Genomic DNA, 22,009 nt, shown 5'->3' on the forward strand with positions numbered 1-22,009 from the left:
CCGATCGGGGGATGCGTGGGACGAGCTGGCCGTCCCCGACAAACCCCTATCCGGACACCCACAGTGATGCCCATTGGCAACAGCCTCAAGCTATGTGACCGAAGCCAACACTGCCCTGAAGCTGGGAGCGAAGGGATGCCAACTCAGCCTGCATCCGAACACAGCAGTTGCAGTCCCTATCCATGCTAAAAACTGTTGTGCAAAGAACGTCTGAATTAATCTACAGAGAGCACAAACAAATCGACACAAAATTTAAACGGTTATTAAAATACAAGATCGCCTAGTAAATGCAGTAATGCTGCTACTTGCGCACTGCTGACACACTGCTTGGCGGCGGAAGGATACTACGCGATTTTACACTATTCAGGTACTAAAACGCGATGCTACAACTCTCAAATACTATAATACGCCCGAAATTTATGAATTTAAACAATGCAAGTACCAAAAACACGCAAAGAAATTAAGAATTAAACTATGCAACAAATGAGTGACCTAGGAGTATACGACTTTCTGCTGGCAGCTGCTTATCCAACGGCGGCAAGGAGCACACAGTGGGTCTGATCAAGATCAAATGTCACATTGCTATGATCATCATTTTATTTTAATGACAGTGACTAAATAATATCACGCTAGAAGCCAAAATTAAAAAAAATATTTTAAAAATGTGATCATTGATCTTAACAAAAGAAATGGTTAGCTGTCAATTCTGTCTTTGTAATATAAGTACAACAATCTCGATCTGAAGACATTTCTGAATGAAGAAGAACAAATGTTACCTTGCTGTGTGTGTATGTGTATCAATACATTTAAATTGTGATGGCTAAAAAGGTTTTTTCAAGTTGCCTTCCATTCAGAAAGTTGATGCACTCAGCGACTCTATGTGACAAATTATAGAGTGCAACAATCAGTCATCCTTTTTAGATTTTATTATGCAAATCCAGATTTCGGCTAGTAGCTAGCCATTCTCAATGCGCTATTTTTCATTCTCAATGCATGTAAGTCTCTATTGTTCGGGCATCAATCATAGTTCTTTAAATAGCGCATTGAGAATGGCTAGTTACTAGCCAAAAATCTGGATTTGCATGATAAAAGCTAAAAAGGACGACTGATTGCTGCTGCACTCTATAATTTATATTAAAAAAAAGCTGTTATGCTAAAACCGAATAAAAAAGAATGTCTCAGATGGACCCCTCCCGCCAGTTTCCGCTGCCTGTCGTCTGCTTGTAAGCATCATCTGTGGCGTCTGGATATTGTTCGATGTGCGGTGATATACATTATAGCGGTTTTCATCTGATTTGAAAATTGTGTCTGATGGGTGACAGTGATAACGACAGCGTAAAAATTAAGTGTCACTCGACACTGTTGTGCAAGCTACTCCGTAAATTACAAATGACTCGTACTGAAAATTGTTTATAGTTTCGAGAAAAGACGGGAAGACTTTGCCGCTTATTTTGTGAGTTTGTTTGAAACGCTGTATTTACTATGTTCAAGCAGAACAGTGGTAATGTAAATAGTGTGTATGAAGAACAAGGTTCGAAAGGCTGGGAAGGGAATGATGATGCTGGCAGTGAAACATCTTGTGATTCTTGTGATTTGAAGATTGATATACCAGAGAATGAAGTTTCGGATGTGAAACAGCGTGGTCGTAAAAGGTGAGCATTTTTTGCGGATAAAACGAAGGCAATGGATACATTGAGATTTGCAACACTTTTCTTAAAAACAAATTGTGTCGATGTTTAAGTCTTACGTGTCTAAAGTGGACACCCTTAATATATGGATCTTTTGAGAATCGTACGAGGAAGTACTTTCTAATATATGGGTTATTTGCAGCAGGCACAGGGACACAACTGCTGTTTCTTCTAGTGCGTTCAAAGTAGGAGGCTCCTTATCATCACCACCACCACTATCACCATCATCATAATTTATGCGTCTTCGAAATCGCTCTTTGGAACAAAATGTGCCAGAATCTTCATTGCAGGCTTTTACTCAAACTTTATGTAACTCGGGGAAGTTCCACCGTGTTGTTTTAGCCAACCATTCTTTCAGGCAAATGTCGTTTTATGTTTGTTTAAACTTGTTGTATTATGTAAGTCCGTATCACCAAGATAATAATTAAAGGAAAAGGCAACTATCCTGTTCCTGGAACATTTCTGTTGACTATATCCTAGTAAATAGCGTAATGTGGCATGTGTACAGTTAAACATGAAAATACTTTGATATCTGTAAGTGTGTGAAAAACAGGTTTCAGTTTTACTGACAAGAAGATATAAAACTAAAGTATTCTCAGAATACTTGGTGTAAATGCTAGAAAGGAGGCCCAAGTTCTGTGGGTACTTAGGCTTGTAATAAGTATTTGAGAAGACATTACGAGTAGTATCAACACTTTGCCTTCTCACTCACAGGCATTGCCTGTGTTGCAAATAGCTGCTGTTTAATTAATTCACACTTGTTACGTGGCCATAAGCCAAAAAGTTTGGAGGCAATGCCTGTCATATGCTTTGAACAGCCTTTTGGAAATAGTAAAGAAGAAAATGCAAGCTGTCAGCTTTCACCAATGATTCTTTTGCCTTGACATCTGTTTGTCGGCACATCATAACCATTATAGCAATAATATATCCATAAAGTCACAAATAGTGGACCTCTCTGTGATTATTAGGTCACTGATAGGGAACAGTTTAATGCCTTGAAACATATTTAAAAATTTGAACTTTGTAAAGATGATGTGGGTTCTTAGTAGAAGCGTAAGCTTACCGGGCAGGATGAGTAATGAGTCATTCGTTGGTTTTAAGAATTCACTACAAAACTCTTTCTCACTGTTCTCCATTTTGAAACCCTTCTCAGTTACTGCTTGGGAGGGTTACCTGTAAAGTCTTTAGATTACAACAAAAATAGTTTCAAAAATAAATTGAAATCATACCTCCTTGACAACTCGTTCTACACCATAGATGAATTCTTGAACAGAAATAAATAAATCTATAGGTATAGTATATGCATTTTGTGCCATTTAAGGGAATGAGGTAGGTAGTAAAAATTTTAATATTTTTTTTTTTTTTAAAGAGCTTGATTCATGCATGCATTTCTTATGCACTTGACATGTTCCACATCATAACAGTTTCTGTGAGATTGATCAATGGAACATGTAACTAACTAATTGTAGGTTACAGAGCATTCTGTGAGTTATGGTATGTTTTTCTCTAGAATTGCAAAAGCTGCCTTGAACTCAGACAGCAATGTTTGAAATTTCCAAGTTAGGGATAAGTGTCACCAATCCTCTGTTATGTCTGTGCTGGATGTATTTCAGCAGCTGTTGTGAGGTGTAACAATGGAACATTGTACATTTCAGTTTGTGTGTCTGAATCAAAAAATTGATCGGAAAGCTGAGCTGCTTGCTGTTGATGTAAAAAAACTTGAATATTGGACAACATCTGGATCTTCTATCACATCCAAGTTCTGTTAAGTGTGCTGAGACAAATTTTACTACACTAGCAGCTATTTGAATAGGTTTTTGGCCAGTATTCGCATATAACTCTAAGACAAACGACTGCACAGAAATTAAAAATAGTAGTAATACATCATTTCCTCTAGTAAATGTTATTTATTACCATTAAAATCAGAGTGATATTTGAAAACAGTCACCTTTGTATACTTGAATTAATTAGAATTATGGAGGACAACTAGTAAACTCAGTGAAATCAGTAAAAAGATGAGGATTGGTACAAATCTGGTTGCAGTAGCTGCTCTATTAAGCAAGTGCCTAAACACACAAACAGTCAGACTACAACCAGAATGTGAAGATTATTATGTGACTGGAATATCGTAAAAAAAGAGTACCTGTGAGTTTCAAAAGACTGGGCTGCGGATGACTTTCATAGCCTTTTTGCAAACCTGACTTAATTATGATAACATGATTTTTGATCATCTCACCTAAAGACACATGATACTGTCCATTGTCATGATCCAAGCTGAGTGTAGAACATGTCAATTCAACAGTGTTCCACAGAGATGTGCCCGCCATGTATAGTTCTGTAATTTCTGGTCAAGTTGTTTTTTTCTTTTTTTTTGCAGAAACTATTTTAATTTAGACCTACATTTGAAAACACTTCTGTTCTGAGCCAGATGTTTTATTTGCATAGGCAGATGCTTTATGGTTGTATTTCACTGCTCCCTGTGGCAAAATTAGATTCAGTACAAGAAACAGCAGATTATTTGTTGCTGTGTATGTGGGTATGTCTAATACACTCAAACTGCAATGGATTTTTGACAATAAATTTCCACATAGAATAAATGTACAGTGAGGATGTGGTTAAGATTCCCAACTGTTGAGAGAGATGACCCTCACACACAATTTTAATAACTTGCTGTTGTGCATTGAATACCTAAGTGAGAACTTACTTCTTACTCCACATTATTATTGTGAAGGTCATTGGTGAATGAAAGTATGTTAGCTTACTGAGTTCAGTTACTCTACTGTTGACTGTTATTTTTATTACAAAAGTTGCTGAACCTAATTATTTTGTTGGTATGTCAAGTTTCAGAAAAAGGGGGGGGGAAGAGAGAGAGAGAGGGGGAGATCAGAAATCTCTTCTTCAATACTCTTTTTGGTTGAAGAAATTGCTATACGCAGCTGCATGTAGACTGGAGACGAAACTAAACCTACATTTTCAGTGCAGTTCAGTAGAGCTTGGTGTTTTCCCAGTTCTGAGTAGACAAATGTGCATTCTCACTTTGTGGGAGGAAGGGTTGTCAGCCCAAGAGGTGCCCACCAAACTGGCATACACTACAGTGTTGTCATTCAAATATTCAGCTACTGTCATAAGATACAAAACATTGAGGGTATGCCTCATAGACATCTGTGTTCCACGCTGGTTGATAATTTCTTTTCTTTTTATTTTGCCTTTGTCCTGTATCTACATGAAATTGGCTTGGTTGTTATAAGATTTGATGTTGTTAATGTTGGAGGGCAGTCGGGTTCTCTTTCTGTCACCACTCATTTATCATCCTGCGACTGAATTAAGCGTCTGTGTAGTGTTATCCATGTGAAAGAGTGAACACTTACGAAATCATTGTAAATTGTGTAACTGAGGTGGGACTTGTGTACCAGCCTTGTATTAACCCAGTCAGATGTGGGAAACCACCTAAAAATCACATCCAGGCTCTGGATGGAATTCAGTCTGGGGCCAGCTTGTCTGCATGAATCCCAAAGCACCATGCTGATACTCAGCTGTCTGGGCGAGTAACACTAGTTGGTAACTCTTATGAACAAATAGTGGCTCTCAGGTACCACAAGAAGCCTGAAATGGAACTGCATGCTGCTTTTTTGGAGCCAACTAGTAAGACTGAGTCAACTAATACAGTAGCAAATGTTTTTGTATAATCTGTTTGGTCTCTTGATACCCATTGTGAGCAACAGTACAATCTCCCCCCCTCCCATGTTTTTCGCTCCCTTTTCCTTTCTTTGTATCCCTTCTCCTCTCGTTCCTCCGCTTCGGTTTTGACGTTCCTTTTTTTCTTCTTCCTCCCTGTGCATTCCTGCTGAATTCCGGCCCACGTGTCTGATGCGTAACTGGTGACTGGGTAACGCATAATTCTCAGCCCCAGGTCAACAGGTAGGATTTGCACGTACCCTCCGGTACAGGCCAGGCCCAGGGAGGCGTCATTGCCTGAGCTGCAACCTTCCCAAATTGCTGTCAGGTGTTTGGGAGATGTGAACAATAACCTAAGGCAGGTGCGCCCCTTTGTGAAGGGGGCCCCTAGTTGGAAGGAGCGCGTCATCGGTGACACTGGCAATCGTGGGAGATTTTCTCGCAATGAGTCAATCATATTCCCAAACAATGTCTACGAAATGTAAACGTAATGAGGCTAATGATTCAAAGACCCTTCCCCCCTGCACCACAGTTCCTCATGGTCTCACATACTGAAGATGGTCAGTCCTTTGTCAGGTTAAATCTGTTTATTGTTGGTAATGGTGTTGATGCAGTTGCTGGCCCTGTGAAATCCTGCTCTCTTTTTGTGGAATGGTACTTTGCTTTTGGAGATTCTTAAGCACAACAATTGCTTGCTGCCTCGCTTCTCCATGGCAATCCTGTTCATGTCGAAGCCCATGGAACTTCGAATTCTACTCATGGTGTAATTTATACTAGGCTGCTTGACGGTCTAACCAAGGCCAAAATCCAATCTTACCTCTCTGATCAATGTGTCATTGCTGTCCAACGTGTAATGACAAAGGTAGATTCCTCTTTAGTGCCCACCTGCATTCTTTATCTCACCTTTGATAGAGTGGTGCTTCTGTCCAAAATCAAAGCAGGGTATAAAATTATCACAGTCCGGCCATATGTTCCAAACCCAATACGCTGCTACCAGTGTCATCGTTTCAGCCACAGTAGAACGTCTTGTTGACACCCAGCCAAATGTGTAACCTGTGGTAGGGATGCGCACGAGGGCGATTGTCCACCTTCTTCTCCCCGCTATATATGCTGCAGTGGTGGCCATGCCTCTTCGTCTTGGGATTGTCTCATGTACCTTGATGACCGGTCTGTCAGAGATCTGGGTAAAGGAAAAAGTGCCTTACCCGGTCACTCCCAAGTTACTGGCCAGCCGCAAACCCTGCGTTCTTCCATCTGGCACCTATAGTTCTGTTCTTGTTACCCCTCACTCCATGAAGGACATGGCCACCCAGACATGTGACCTCCGATTCAACTTGAGATCACTCAGTGACAAGGTAACATCTCCATCCCCCCGTCCAGCTGTGCAACAAGCCGTCAAACTCTTGCCTCAAGGGGTGAAGCCACCAGCTGCACATCTGGTATGCCGGAAGGGACAGGAGTACTCCCATGAAGACTTCCTCTGTCCCTCCAGCCAAACAACACCTGAGTCTTCCTCTAACCAGAAAGGCTCGAAGTAGTTCACCAAAGGCAAACGGTCTTCTCCTTTGCCAACTCGAATATTCTCTTTGACGGTGTCGCCAAGTGATATCTTAGCCCGCCTGGCTTCCATGTCGCCAGTGCACGCCACCAATCATTTTTCGGTACTGGACTCCACAGACTGACTGCACAAGCAAGCCGATACTTCTGTGGACCCCATGGAGCAGGAACCTCCTGCTTCTGTGCTCTGCACCGAGCGAGGTGGCGCAGTGGTTAGCACACTGGACTCGCATTCGGGAGGACGACGGTTCAATCCCGTCTCCGGCCATCCTGATTTAGGTTTTCCGTGATTTCCCTAAATCGCTTCAGGCAAATGCCGGGATGGTTCCTTTGAAAGGACACGGCCGATTTCCTTTCCCATCCTTCCCTCACCCGAGCTTGCGCTCCGCCTCTAATGACCTCGTTGTCGACGGGACGTTAAACACTAATATCCTCCTCCTCTTTCTGTGCTCTGCAGTAGCAACTCTTCACAGGCTGTCACTCGGCAGCCATCAAGGTGATACCCTTACATCTCTTCCTCATCATGCCTCTCCTCCAATGGAAAGTTTGCGGCCTTCGGTCCCACAAAGAGGATTTATGGCTGCTTTTAGCATTGCAGCGTCCCCTTGTGCTCTGCCTGCAGGAATGAAATTGCGCCCTCACTACCACTTTGAGCTTTCACATTTTTTACTGATTCATTTTGATCACCCTCCTGAGGTTGGCATTCCATCTCATGGGGTCGTCATGCTTCTCGTACGGGATGACATTCATAGTCAACCCATCTCCCTGACTACCCATCTTCAACCTGTTGCATTTCGCCTTTTCCTTCCCACCTGACTTTTTCCCTCTCTGCCATTTATGTCCCTCTGTCATTCGATGTCACCAGGACAGACTTCCTTCAGCTTATTGGGCAACTACCTGCCCCACTTTTGCTACTCGGTGACTTTAATGCGCATCATCCCCTTTGTGGTTCTCCCAGGACCTGTCAGACAGGTGCCCTCTTGGCTGACCATTTTAACCAACTTAACCTCTTCTGCCCTAACACTGGAGCACCCACTTTCCTTTCCAACTCCTTGCACACCGATTCCCATTTGGAACTATCCTTCTGCACTGCTCAGCTTGCCCATCATCTTGAGTAGTCTGTTCTTTCTGATACCTACTCGAGCGACCATTTCCCATGTGCTATCCATTTGTTGACTCCTACCCTATGTGCGTGCACACCCAGATGGCAGCTTACTAAGGCTGACTGGCAGCTTTACTCCTCCCTGACGACCTTTGAAGAACACGATTTCCCCAGTTGTGATGACCAAGTGGAATATCTCACAAACAATATCCTTACTGCTGCAGAACCTTCCATTCCTCACACTTCCTCTTTACCACATTGTGTCCCAGTCCCTTGGTGGACTGAGGCATGCTGCGACGCAATTCGCGCATGAGGTGTGCTCTTCGCATTTTTAACCATCAACCTACAGTGGCAAACTGCATTCATTATAAACAGATGCATGCAAAGTGTTGTCGCGTTCTTCGGGATAGCAAAAGAGCTAGCTGGATTTCATTCACTATTTCTTTTAACAGTTCCACCCCTTCCTCTGTTGTGTGGGCCAAACTCCGATGGTGCTCTTGGACCAAGATCCATTTCCCAATTTCTGGCCTGACGGTAGCAGACGGTGTCATCGTGGGCCCTATTGCTATCTCCAATGCCTTGGGCTGCCATTTTGTGGAAGTTTTGAGCTTTTCCCACTATCACCCTGCCTTCCTCCATCAGAAACAAGCAGGGGAGGCTTGGGCCATACCCTTCTCCTCTCCAACTAGTGAGTGCTACAATGCCACCTTTACTGTGAGCGAGCTGGATGATGCTCTCAGTTCATCCCGATCCTCCGCCCCAGAGCCAGTCGCCATCCACATTCAGATGTTGCAGCACCTTTCTCTTGCAGGCAAGCAGTTTCTGATTAACATCTACCACCACATCTGGACAGAGGGCACATTTCCCGGATGCTGGAGTGAAGCCATCGTCATACCCATACCTAAGCACGGTAAGGACAAAAGCCTAGCTAGTGCCCCATCTGTCTTACCAGCTGCATTTGTAAGGTGATTGAACATGTTATTCATGCCCGGCTGATATGGCGGCTCGAGTTTCGCAATTTACTAATGAATGCGCAGTGTGGATTTAGAGCGCGGCGTTCTGCAGTTGTCCATCGTGTTACTTTGTCCACTCATGTCATGAATGGTTTTCTGTTGAAATCCCAGACTGTGGCCATGTTTCTCAATTTGGAGAAGGCCTACGACACCTGCTGGAGAACTAGTATTGTCCATACTCTTCACACATGGGGCTTTCCTTGCTGCCTGCCCTGTTTTCTTCAGGCATTTTTAAAAGACCAAGTTTTCAAGGTGTGTGTGGGTTCTGCCTTGTCGGACACCTTTATCCAGGAAAACGGTGTGCCTCAGGGTTCCCTCCTGAGCGCCATGCTCTTTGCTATCGCCATTAACCCTATAATGCCCTGTCTCCTGCCGGGCATCTCCGGCTCCCTTTTTGTTGACGATTTTGACATCTATTGCAGTTCTCCATGGACATGTATCACAGAGCGGTGTCTTCAGCGATGCGTTCATTGTCTTTACTCCTGGAGCATCGACAATGGCTTTCGCTTTTCCACTAAAAAATCGGTGTGTATGAATTTCTGGCAGTGCAAATGGTTTCCCCCACCATCTTTACATTTTGGGCATGTTGCCCTTCCATTTGTTGAAACTACAAAATTCCTGGGGCTCATGCATGGTATTCCCATATGTCTTACGTGACAGCCTGCTGTACGTAGTTCCTCAATGTCCTACGTGTACTCAGTGGTATTTCCTGGGGTGCTAATCGAACCACCCTCCTCTGTTTGTAATGGTCCCTTGTCCGTTTGAAACTCGACTATGGGTGCTTTGTTTATGCATCTGCACATCCATCCCTCTTAAGCCGTCTCAACACTATCCACCATTGTGGCATCCATTTGGCCATGGGCGCCTTCTATACTAGCCCGATTTAGAGTCTGTATGCTGAAGCTGCTGAACTACCCCTCCCCTACCGCCGTGGCTTTCTCCTCAGCAGGTATGCATGCCATTTGTCTGTCAGGCATGGCCCCCATCCTATGCCTCCTCCTTTCATCATTCCTTTGATTTCCAGTACGGGGTGTGTCCCTCTTCTCTGTTACCTCCTGGAGACTGCTTTTTGTACTTGCTACGGCGGCTTATCTTCACACTACCTGCACCTTTCCCGTTAGGTGTGAACCCTTCACCACCTTGTCTTCGTGAAGCAGCTCATGTTCAACTTGGCCTTTATTTGCTTCCCAAGGACACTACTCCAGCCTCAGTCTATCGCCTTCAGTTTCACGACCTTCGCATGGAACTTAGTGATAGTACCTTTGTATACACTGATGGCTCTGACTGACCGTGGGGTTGGGTGTGCCTTCATCATTGGCACCCGTGTCTTTTGATATTGGCTTCTGGCATACTGCTTAGTATTTACAGCCGAGCTCTTCACCTTGTATCAGGTCACGGAGTACATCCAGCGACACAGCCTTTTCAGTTGTCCTCTGCTGAGACTCACTCAGTGCCCTTCAAAGTCTGTGTGTGTTGTACACCACCCACCTCATAGTGCAGTGGATCCAGGAAACCTGTCACTTGCTCACTCACGGTGGAGCCAGTGTGGTGTTTCTGTGGGCTCCTGGTCATGTCAGTCTGCCAGGAAACGAGGCTGTTGACACTTCTGCCGAGGCTGCAGTCCTCTTACCTCATCCCACGAGTTCCTATATTCCCTCAAATGATCTCTGTGTTGCCATCTCTCAAGAGGTGATGTCCCTCTGCCACTGCCAAAGGTCCTCGCTTTATGGGAATAAGCTCCGGCTTATTATGCCTCGCCCAGTGGCTTCGACGACCTCCTCTCAGACCTCCTGCTGAGAGGAGGTCATTTCGACTAGGCTGCGTATTGGGCACTTCCATTTAGCCATCGGCATTTGATAAGTGGCACTACGCCACCACTTTGTACACATTGTGCCCAAGTTTTAACTGTCCGCCAATTCCTGACGAACTGCCCATGTTTTAACCGTTTATTTTCTCGTTTGGGTTTGCCGTCTGAGCTGTTAGACGTTTTAACAAATGAAGCGCAGACTGTTGACTGCATTTTACTTTTTATCAGCCAAAGCAATATGGTGAAGGCCATTTAATTTTTAGTTTTGGGCCTCCGTTTCTGTATGGTGTCTTTTTTTAGCCCTTTTTCCCATGCCTAGTTTAAGCTGTCTTGTATTATTTAAATTGGGACTGACATATAGACATTTTTTAACTCCTCTCTGTCTTTGTATTCTATAGTTTTGTCTTGGGTGTGTTTGACCCCAGTTGTTCTTTGCACCCTAAAGCAAAACCAAACCAACCTCTATGTGTATCAGACTGTGCATGAAACCTCATCAGTTCTGCTCAGTTAATAAAACAAAGACCTCTTTCCCTTCCTATTCTTAATAATCCTCTAGCTCACTGAAGTATCTCCAAAACAACTATTGAGTCACATAATTGCATACACTTCTGTGGCCAGTCAGTTCACATAAAAAAGTTTTGAGTATCCTACTGCATCATAATGTAAAACACTACACAGGAGAAACCAATGTTTCAGCCACAGTAACAGTGGCCAAAACATTGGGTTCTCCAGTATATTTTTTCTACCTTATGATGCAGTACAATGCTCAGGAAACTTTTATGTCAACTATTGAGTCAGATTAACTATATGATTCAACTATTGGCTTCGACTGATGTAGAAACAATTTGATGACATTGACATCACACTTTCTGATGCAGTTACAGAGAGCATGCAGATATATACAAGACATCTTAGTAATTGAAGCATTATTGAATTTTCATGGAAATATTCTAGCCTTTAGACAGGTACTTTTATAATAACTGCAGTTGTCTAGTGCATATTTTACTACAACTACCTAATGTAAATGTAGGAAACATTTTACAATTTTGGACTGAAATAAATTCCCTGAATGCAAATAACTTGGCTTCACCTGTACTAGGTGCAGATGTTTTACCTATGCATGTATAGCCTAATGGTAAGGCGACTGCTAGAGAGTGGCGGGAAATCCAGGTCCGAATCCCGGTCCAGCATAATTTTTCACTCATCATCAACATGTAGAAAATCTGCACCTAATACACTGACACCAATTTATTTGAATTGTGAGTGACTCTGTCATCATCAGTGTGAATATTAGTTCCTAGTGTTGGCATTAGATGGTAATTCATAGGTCTTGATTTCTTAGTCTTAGTCTCACTAACACAGGAGTACAGAATTAAGCTGTGAGCATTCAGTGATGAATGTAGAAGACTACTGTGTAGGTATGCAGACAGTGAGACACATGGAAGTTTGAATCAGCCCAGGAGGTGCACATGGGTAGCCTAATAGTGAGGCGACTGGTTGTGATAAGTGGGAAATCCAGGTTCGAGTCTCTGGCCAGCACAAATTTTCGTAACCGAGCGAGGTGGTGCAGTGGTTAGACACTGGACTCGCAGTCGGGAGGACGACGGTTCAATCCCACGTCCGGCCGTCCTGATTTAGGTTTTCCGTGATTTCCCTAAATCGCTCCAGGCAAATGCCGGGATAGTTCCTTTCAAAGGGCACGGCCAACTCCCTTCCCCATCCTTCCCTAATCCGATGAGACTGATGACCTCGCTGTCTGGTCTCCTTCCCCGAAACAACCAACCAACAAATTTTCGTGTCAAAAACAGGTAGAACATTTATATCTAATACAGCTGACACCAGGTTTGTCACATTCAGCAATTTCATCTAATTTTGAAAAACTTAGAAGTTGTTACTATCTGTGGTGTACATTCAGTCTATTTCTTTTTGTTCGCTATGTGTTGTTTACATAAATGTTGGTACTGAGTACATACACTTTTAATACTGAGCTCTCATCTGCCTGCACAGCACTGACAATTGGACTTTCTCTTGCTGAATTAATAGTGATGTTTTACAGTGAATATGAACTTGCAAACTACACTCCTGGAAATTTAAATAAGAACACCGTGAATTCATTGTCCCAGGAAGGGGAAACTTTATTGACACATTCCTGGGGTCAGATACATCACATGATCACACTGACAGAACCACAGGCACATAGACACAGGCAACAGAGCATGCACAATGTCGGCACTAGTACAGTGTATATCCACCTTTCGCAGCAATGCAGGCTGCTATTCTCCCATGGAGACGATCGTAGAGATGCTGGATGTAGTCCTGTGGAATGGCTTGCCATGCCATTTCCACCTGGCGCCTCAGTTGGACCAGCGTTCGTGCTGGACGTGCAGACCGCGTGAGACGACGCTTCATCCAGTCCCAAACATGCTCAATGGGGGACAGATCCGGAGATCTTGCTGGCCAGGGTAGTTGACTTACACCTTCTAGAGCACGTTGGGTGGCACGGGATACATGCGGACGTGCTTTGTCCTATTGGAACAGCAAGTTCCTTTGCCGGTCTAGGAATGGTAGAACGATGGGTTTGATGACGGTTTGGATGTACCGTGCACTATTCAGTGTCCCCTCGACGATCACCAGTGGTGTACGGCCAGTGTAGGAGATCGCTCCCCACACCATGATGCCGGGTGTTGGCCCTGTGTGCCTCGGTCGTATGCAGTCCTGATTGTGGCGCTCACCTGCACGGCGCCAAACACGCATACGACCATCATTGGCACCAAGGCAGAAGCGACTCTCATCGCTGAAGACGACACGTCTCCATTCGTCCCTCCATTCACGCCTGTCGCGACACCACTGGAGGCGGGCTGCACGATGTTGGGGCGTGAGCGGAAGACGGCCTAACGGTGTGCGGGACCGTAGCCCAGCTTCATGGAGACGGTTGCGAATGGTCCACGCCGATACCCCAGGAGCAACAGTGTCCCTAATTTGCTGGGATGTGGCGGTGCGGTCCCCTACGGCACTGCGTAGGATCCTACGGTCTTGGCGTGCATCCGTGCGTCGCTGCGGTCCGGTCCCAGGTCGACGGGCACGTGCACCTTCCGCCGACCACTGGCGACAACATCGATGTACTGTGGAGACCTCACGCCCCACGTGTTGAGCAATTCGGCGGTACGTCCACCCGGCCTCCCGCATGCCCACTATACGCACTCGTCAACTGCACATACAGTTCACGTCCACGCTGTCGCGGCATGCTACCAGTGTTAAAGACTGCGATGGAGCTCCGTATGCCACGGCAAACTGGCTGACACTGACGGCGGCGGTGCAAAAATGCTGCGCAGCTAGCGCCATTCGACGGCCAACACCGCGGTTCCTGGTGTGTCCGCTGTGCCGTGTGTGTGATCATTGCTTGTACAGCCCTCTCGCAGTGTCCGGAGCAAGTATGGTGAGTCTGACACACCGGTGTCAATGTGTTCTTTTTTCCATTTCCAGGAGTGTAGATATGGTAACAAAAGTTCTGGCAGAATGTACTTAATTTAGGAGTAAATCCAGTCATTCATAAAATAGAAGCATTGGGAAGTGTTCAGACAAACAAAAAAAGAACAAAAGTTTTGCTAGCTTTAGGGTGAATCCACTGATAAAATTAAGTGTTCACACATGTGCATGCACCAATTCCTTACCTTCAACTTGGCCTCATGTTCTACAGATCCCTCCCCAAGAACACAAACCTCTCAACAGAAGTAGAAACAGCTATTCTCAACCTCAAGGCAGACTTTAAGTTAATCATCATCCCTGTGTACAAAGGCTCCACCATTGTCATGATGACTCTCAATGATATCTGCAAGAAGTTTTCCATGAACTCTTTGACTCCTCCACCTACAAACTCTGCTGTAGTGATCCCCTCCCAGAAGTCCAACATAACCTCCAGTCCCCACTCAGATCCTTGAGCCCATCCCAGAATATTCCCCTCAATCCATCTCCCTTCCTCCTCAACAATTTTCTATGATGGATTCAGTTAATTGATGATATCGTCATGATCTAGACCTAGGGCCAAGACATTTTCTCCTCATTCCTCCACAGCCACAACATCTTGTCTCTCATCTGGTTCTCTTCCCACTAGTGTGACACCTTTCTGGATGTTGATGTCCTCCTCTCTGTCCATATCAAGCCCACTAATCACCAACAGTACCTGCATTTTGTCAGCTGTCACCCTTCAATACTAAAAATCACTCTCTTTGGCTTTGTCATATATGGATTTCTGATCTGCAGTGATGAGGGTTCTCTTGCCCAGTACATTGAAGGTCTCACAAAGATCTTCACAGAGTGGCACTGTTCCCCAGACCTAGTCTGCAATCAAATTTTCCTCACCATATCCTCATAAACCACTAACCCTCCCACCACCCCCAATAATCAGCTGCAAAGGAGTGTCCCCATCACCCAATATCATCCCAGACTGGAGGAACTGAAATGGTCCTTTTTGTATTGACTACCTACCATCATGCCACGAAAAGAGGGACATCCTATTAAAGGTTCTTCCCACTCTCCCTAAAGTGGTATTATCTCACCCACCCAACATACACAACATCCTGGTCCATCCCTGTACCACTCCCAACTCCTTGCCAGGGTTCACACCACTTTGGAAGACCCAGGCGCAAGACTGCCGAATTCACCCACCCAGCACATCCTGCTCTAGTCCCAACATATGCTTACACTCTCCCACATAGGTGGGGCAGATACCAGCTATGCTGCAATTTCTGCACAGAATTTTATGTGGGCATGGCCACCAATCAACTGTCCACCAGAATGAATGGCCACTGCCAAGCTGTGGCCAGGAGCAGAGTTGATCATCTTGTGGTGGAACACAACATGCCAAAGTTCAGTGCCTGCTTCACAAACCTTGCCATCTGGATCCTTTCATCCCTTCCCCCCTCCCCCCTCCATATAACGCAGATGGGAATTATCTCTGTAATACACTCTTCACTCTCATAATCTTCTTGACCTCAATGTCTGCCAACCCAGTGCACTTCCATCCTGTGCCTACCTCTGTCCTGTCCTGTCCTGCCCTGCCCCCTCCTCTCAGTCCACACCTCCATGTCATCAAGCGCCAAACACACTCAACAGATCTTGTGCCCACGGTCGCAGGTTCGAATCCTGCCTCGGGCATGGATGTGTGTGATGTCCTTAGGTTAGTTAGGTTTAAGTAGTTCTAAGTTCTAGGGGACTGATGACCTCAGCAGTTAAGTTCCATAGTGCTCAGAGCCATTTGAACCATTTTTTAGATCTTGTGCCTGTACACCTGCTGCCTCTCCATCCCACATTCCTATCCCACCCAACCAATGCCTCCCTCTGCACCACCAGCTACTCCTTGCAACCGCCATCTCTTGCTTTCCACCTCTTTCTCCTTCTACCAACCCCACCTGACACAACCCCTCACCCTAGTCCATCCGCAGAACTGCAGCCCCTGCATTCTGTGTTCAACCAGTACAATGTACCACCCAGGGAGCTCACGGCTCTTTTGTGAGTTTGTGCGTGGCGCACACAGGCCCCCAAGCTGTTGCAGCCCTTTCTTCCTTCCCAGGCTGCATTTCCTTCCTCCTGCCCCTCCCTCCCCATCCTCATTCCTTCCCCGCTGCCCCCTCCTTCCCATCTCTGTGTTCTGATTTATGTCGACCTGGGCATCCACCTGGTTCCCTTTATTCCATTTCAATTTTGTTACTCTTGCTTATTCTCTTTCATCCTTTTTGCTGTTTTGATCCTCCTTTGGTGTTTGACCTCCACTTCTAAATTTTCTGTTTTTGGTGTGGGTATTTTGGGGAAGAACTCCCTCCCTAGCATCTGTAGTGTGTATTACTCTTCCCCGCCTTCCTCCCCCCCCCCCCCCCCTTCCTTCCCTGCTGCAGCTTCCCCTCCACCCCACTAGGTCAACAGCTTGTGTAGCCAGTCCATGTGATGGGGCAGTTATGTACCCATATGGTGGAGACCCCTGACAACACAAGGATCATTCTGCTGAGCTATTCCCTGCTTATGTATGCCAAGGAGTGGTTGCTTTTCATCCAGGAGCATCGGAACTCCTGGCAACAGCCGCTGTGCCAGAGGGCGATTATTGTGGCTGGATGATGCCCATGGAGAGAGCCCTTGGTTGCAGTGAGTGGTATCAGGGTGGATGCTTGGTGCATGAAGGGTATCAAGCTGCCTGTATCTGGCCATTCTCAAACGGCCATCTTTTCAAGTGGTCATTGAATGTTGTTTAATATGAGCTTGCAGCCTTCCCTTCCCTTCCCTTCCCTTCCCTTCCCTTCCCTGGCTATCACACTGCTGAGCTATTCCCTGCTTATGTATGCCAAGGAGTGGTTGCTTTTCATCCACTGGGTGGAGGGTCAGGCTTGTCATCCTGAAATGAAACACTTTCCCTGTTATCTGATTTCTACCAGGACAGATGGGGACACATTCACTGCCACAAAGCCGTTGTTTTTTGTGGAGAATATTGAGGACAAGTTTGGAAAGGTGGAGTCTCTCAGTAAGGTGCAGTCAGGCTCCTTGTTGATCAAAGTTTTTTCTCTCTCCCAATCTGCAGCCCTTCATGCATATGACAGCATTAGTGATGTCCCATTGTCTATTACCACTCACCAGTCTCTGAATATGGTCCATTGAATGATTTTTAATTGGGATATCATCCTGCAAACTGATGAGGAACTTCCGGTTAATGTGGAGTGGCACAATGTTCCTTTTGTTAGACGTGTGCAGGAGGGTCGTAAAGACAACCACACTGATTACAGTGCCTTTATTCTGGCTTTCAAGAGGGATACTCTCCCAGAGAAGGTCAAAGTTACGTGTTACTGATGCAATGTGAAGCCGTACGTCCCACCACTCATGAGGTGCTTTCAGTGCTTGCATTTTGGGCATTACGCAGAGTAAAAAGGAATGCTGGGAGCAACATGTTTCCTCCCTGGGGATGTATGCCTATTCATTGTAGGTTTGGTCCGAGCTCTGTAGCCTCCTGGGCTACCAGCGACAGTCAAATGTTCAGAGCCTTATCCTATAGAGTGCTCCGTGTGGTAAAAAATATGACTGCCTCCACCCAGTGTCGATTTCTTCTACTTTTGCCTCTGTTGCATCCTTTCCCCCTCCTACCTCATCCTTACCCCAGCACTGTTCCCCTCTCAACTTCCCATCTCCTGTGGTTCCCACACCCTCCCCTCTGGGTGCCACTCCCTGGGTGAAAGAAGTGCCTCCCTTCTTCGGTGCCCACTAGTGATGGGGCTCCCCCCAGGACCTCTCCCCCTTGCAGTCTCTCAGGCCAGAGGTCTTCTCCTACAACTCGGTCATGGGACACACTGTCTATGAAAGAGGAGGAGGAGGAGGAGGAGGAGGAGGAGTAATAGTAGTAGTAATCCCAGGGCAAACTCCCACCCCCACCCCCACCCGGCTGTCCATCTCCCCCTTCGCTATCTGAGTTGGACATCTTATTTATGGCTGTCACTCCATCCTTATCAGTGACGACCCTTGACCCGGTGACATGACCTCACCTCGGCTTCTTTATGTCTGAAATGGACTCTAATCACATGGTAATCCAGTGGAATTGCATTGGATATTACCGTCACCTACTAGAATGAAGAAGAATGCTGAAGATTAGATGGGTAGATCACATAACTAATGAGGAGGTATTGAATAGAATTGGAGAGAAGAGGAGTTTGTGGCACAACTTGACAAGAAGAAGGGACCGGTTGGTAGGACATGTTCTGAGGCATCAAGGGATCACAAATTTAGCATTGGAGGGCAGTGTGGAGGGTAAAAATCATAGAGGGAGACCAAGAGATGAATACACTAAGCAGATTCAGAAGGACGTAGGTTGCAGTAAGTACTGGGAGATGAAGAAGCTTGCACAGGATAGAGTAGCATGGAGAGCTGCATCAAACCAGTCTCAGGACTGAAGACCACAACAACAACATACTGGAAATACAACAACTCGTTTCCTCTTATTCTGCGTTCTGCCTTGCTCTTCAAGAAATGCACTTTCATGATGACTGCTTTTCAATGTTTTGTGATTATCGGGTGTTCTGTCAGAACTAGATCAGTGCCAGAATATCTGGAGGGGTCTGCACTTTGGTTTGCACAGATATCATCTGTGACTGGATCCCCCTTCGTACCAACGTGGAAGCAATTGTGGTACAAGTGCGAATGACCACAGAAAGTACCATGTGCAATATCTACCTCTCTCCGGGTAGGCCACTTCCTTATGTTGACCTGCCTACCTTAACACAGCAACTTCCACCCCTGTACCACCTTCAATGCACACCTCCTCCTGTGAGGGGAGTGGCACTTCGATGGGTAGCGGTCTCCTAGTTGACCAACTTATTACAGACTTTGTCTCTCCTCTGATGGTTCCCCTACCCATTACAGTGCCGCTCATGGCACCTTTTATGATATTAATCTCACAATCTCCTCTTCTACTCTTGTGGCTTCCCTACATTGGTCACCTCATGAAGGTCTTTGTGACACTGACCAATTTCTGGTAATACTCTCAGTCCCCTGTCATCACCTGGCTGACAGGCTTTCATGTTGGGCATTCTACAGAGCCAATTGACCTTTATGTGTGTCTGCTGTTCATTTCTACACCTATCTCTCGTACTGCATTGATATAGTCGTGCAAGATATCTCTGACACTCTTCTTTATGCTGCTGGCACTGCTATCCCTCTATCCACAGGCCCCTCATCGTCGACCGGTCCCGTGGTGACCAACACCATAGCAGTCACTATTCAGGACTGCCAATGGGCACTGCAATGATTTAAACGGTACCCTTCACAGACCAAACTCATTGGTTTCAAGCATGTCTGTGCTAAGGCTCGCTACCTTATTACGCAGAATAAAAAGGAATGCTGGGAGCAACATGTTTCCTCCCTGGGGATGTATGCCTATTCATTGTAGGTTTGGTCCGAGCTCTGTAGCCTCCTGGGCTACCAGCGACAGTCAAATGTTCAGAGCCTTATCCTATAGAGTGCTCCGTGTACTGATACATCGGTCCTTGCAGAACACCTTGTGACCCAATTTGCGAAAGCATCGGCCTCCTGCTACCTTTTTCAAGCAGAAACGACAATTTGAAGAAATCTCCCTCTGTTTCAATCCCCATCATTTGAATCCTATAATGAACCATTTACTGAACGGGAATTCTTGCAGGCTCTTGCCTCTTCGTGTGACACGGCCGCACGCTCGGATTCCATCCAACCAGATTATCCAACAGTTGGACATCACCCAGAGGCAACATCAGCTCAGGGTCTTCATTCACATTTGGCTCACAGGTGCCTTCCCCTTGCAATGGCGAGACAGTGTAGTTATTCCCGTCCTTAAGCTCGGGAAGAACCCAACGTCTCTTGACAGCTACCACCCAATTAATCTGACCAACGTACTTTTTAAACTGCTTGATAGGATGGTCAGCTTCCACAATTATGTTGGGTACTCGAATCACAGGGCCTTTTGTCCCCATATCAGTGCGGCTACCAGGAAGGATGATCCCCAACTGACCATTTACTCAGATTGGAAACAGCAATCCAACAGGCTTTTTCTAACTGCTGGCACCTTGTCTCAGTCTTCTTTGACCTACATAAGGCATACGACATGACTTGGTGCCATCACATTTTAGTTACCCTCCATGACCGGGGCTTTCACAGCCCCCTTCAGATTTTTATCCATGAGTTTTTATCCCTCTGGCTCTTCCAGGTTTGAGTTGGCACTGCACTCAGCCCCCCTCAGACCCAGGAGAATGGTATCCCATAGGGTTCTGTATTAAGTGTCTCACTCTTCTTTGCTGCCATCAATGGAGTTGTAACCTCTGTTTGGCCTCTGGTTACCTTAACGTTGTATGTCGCCAGATTTTTGAATCTGGTGCAGCTCCCACTCAGTAGCATCCGCTGAATGCCAATTCCAAGGTGCCATCCGACAGGCCTTTTCATGAGCACTCTCCCATCGATTCCAGTTTTCTCCCTCCACAATGTGAGCTTTGCATTTTTGCCATTGACCACAGACACTCCAGTCCAGAACTTAATTTAGGCAACCAGCCCCTAGGTGCTGTACACAGTCCTGTTTCTTGGACCTTATTTTTGATAAAAAGATGACATGGTGGCCCAATTCACCACCTGAAGACTACCTGCATGCGGAAGCTTAACACTGTCTGTCTCCTGGCCCACATATCTTGCTGTGCAAACCATGCTATTCTTCTTCAACTTTACCATTCTCAGGTTTTCTCCAGACTATATTGTGGTTGTCAGGTTTATGGCTTGGTGTGTTCTTGCACTCTGAAAGTACTTGACGCTGTTCATCATTATGGGGTGCGTCTGGCTATCGGTGCCTTTCACACTTGTCCTGTCAACAGTCTCCTTGCAGAAGTGGGGATTTATCATCTACAAATGCGATGGAGTCAACTCCTGGTTTCTTATGCAATTTCCATTCAATGATTTCCTGACCGTCCCGTGCACCCCATCCAATCAATGGAATGTGCCCTGTGTATTTCCTCTCACTCCCCCATTGGGTGGTGCCTCGACCACAGATTAGGACCAACCTATTCCAGGATCCTAAGGCCTCTGTTGCACCTGTGATACACTCCTGGAAATTGAAATAAGAACACCGTGAATTCATTGTCCCAGGAAGGGGAAACTTTATTGACACATTCCTGGGGTCAGATACATCACATGATCATACTGACAGAACCACAGGCACATAGACACAGGCAACAGAGCATGCACAATGTCGGCACTAGTACAGTGTATATCCACCTTTCGCAGCAATGCAGGCTGCTATTCTCCCATGGAGACGATCGTAGAGATGCTGGATGTAGTCCTGTGGAACGGCTTGCCATGCCATTTCCACCTGGCACCTCAGTTGGACCAGCGTTCGTGCTGGACGTGCAGACCGCGTGAGACGACGCTTCATCCAGTCCCAAACATGCTCAATGGGGGACAGATCCGGAGATCTTGCTGGCCAGGGTAGTTGACTTACACCTTCTAGAGCACATTGGGTGGCACGGGATACATGCGGACGTGCATTGTCCTGTTGGAACAGCAAGTTCCCTTGCCGGTCTAGGAATGGTAGAACGATGGGTTCGATGACGGTTTGGATGTACTGTGCACTATTTAGTGTCCCCTCGACGATCACCAGTGGTGTACGGCCAGTGTAGGAGATCGC

The 22,009-nt window shown here is 45.9% G+C and overlaps 1 protein-coding gene across 1 annotated transcript in view; it reads left to right on the forward strand.

Moving 5' to 3' along the window:
* Positions 1-1,246: 1,246 nt before the first annotated feature.
* The window catches only part of LOC126187979 (GON-4-like protein), a 191,016-nt gene continuing 170,253 nt past the window's right edge, over positions 1,247-22,009 (forward strand). The window contains exon 1 of the mRNA XM_049929378.1: positions 1,247-1,652. Within this exon, the coding sequence (XP_049785335.1) occupies positions 1,483-1,652 (170 nt within the window). The 5' untranslated portion in view covers positions 1,247-1,482. The remainder of the gene's footprint in view (positions 1,653-22,009) is intronic.

This window comes from Schistocerca cancellata, chromosome 5, assembly GCF_023864275.1.
Source record: "Schistocerca cancellata isolate TAMUIC-IGC-003103 chromosome 5, iqSchCanc2.1, whole genome shotgun sequence".
NCBI classification, from domain to species: Eukaryota; Metazoa; Arthropoda; class Insecta; order Orthoptera; family Acrididae; genus Schistocerca; species Schistocerca cancellata.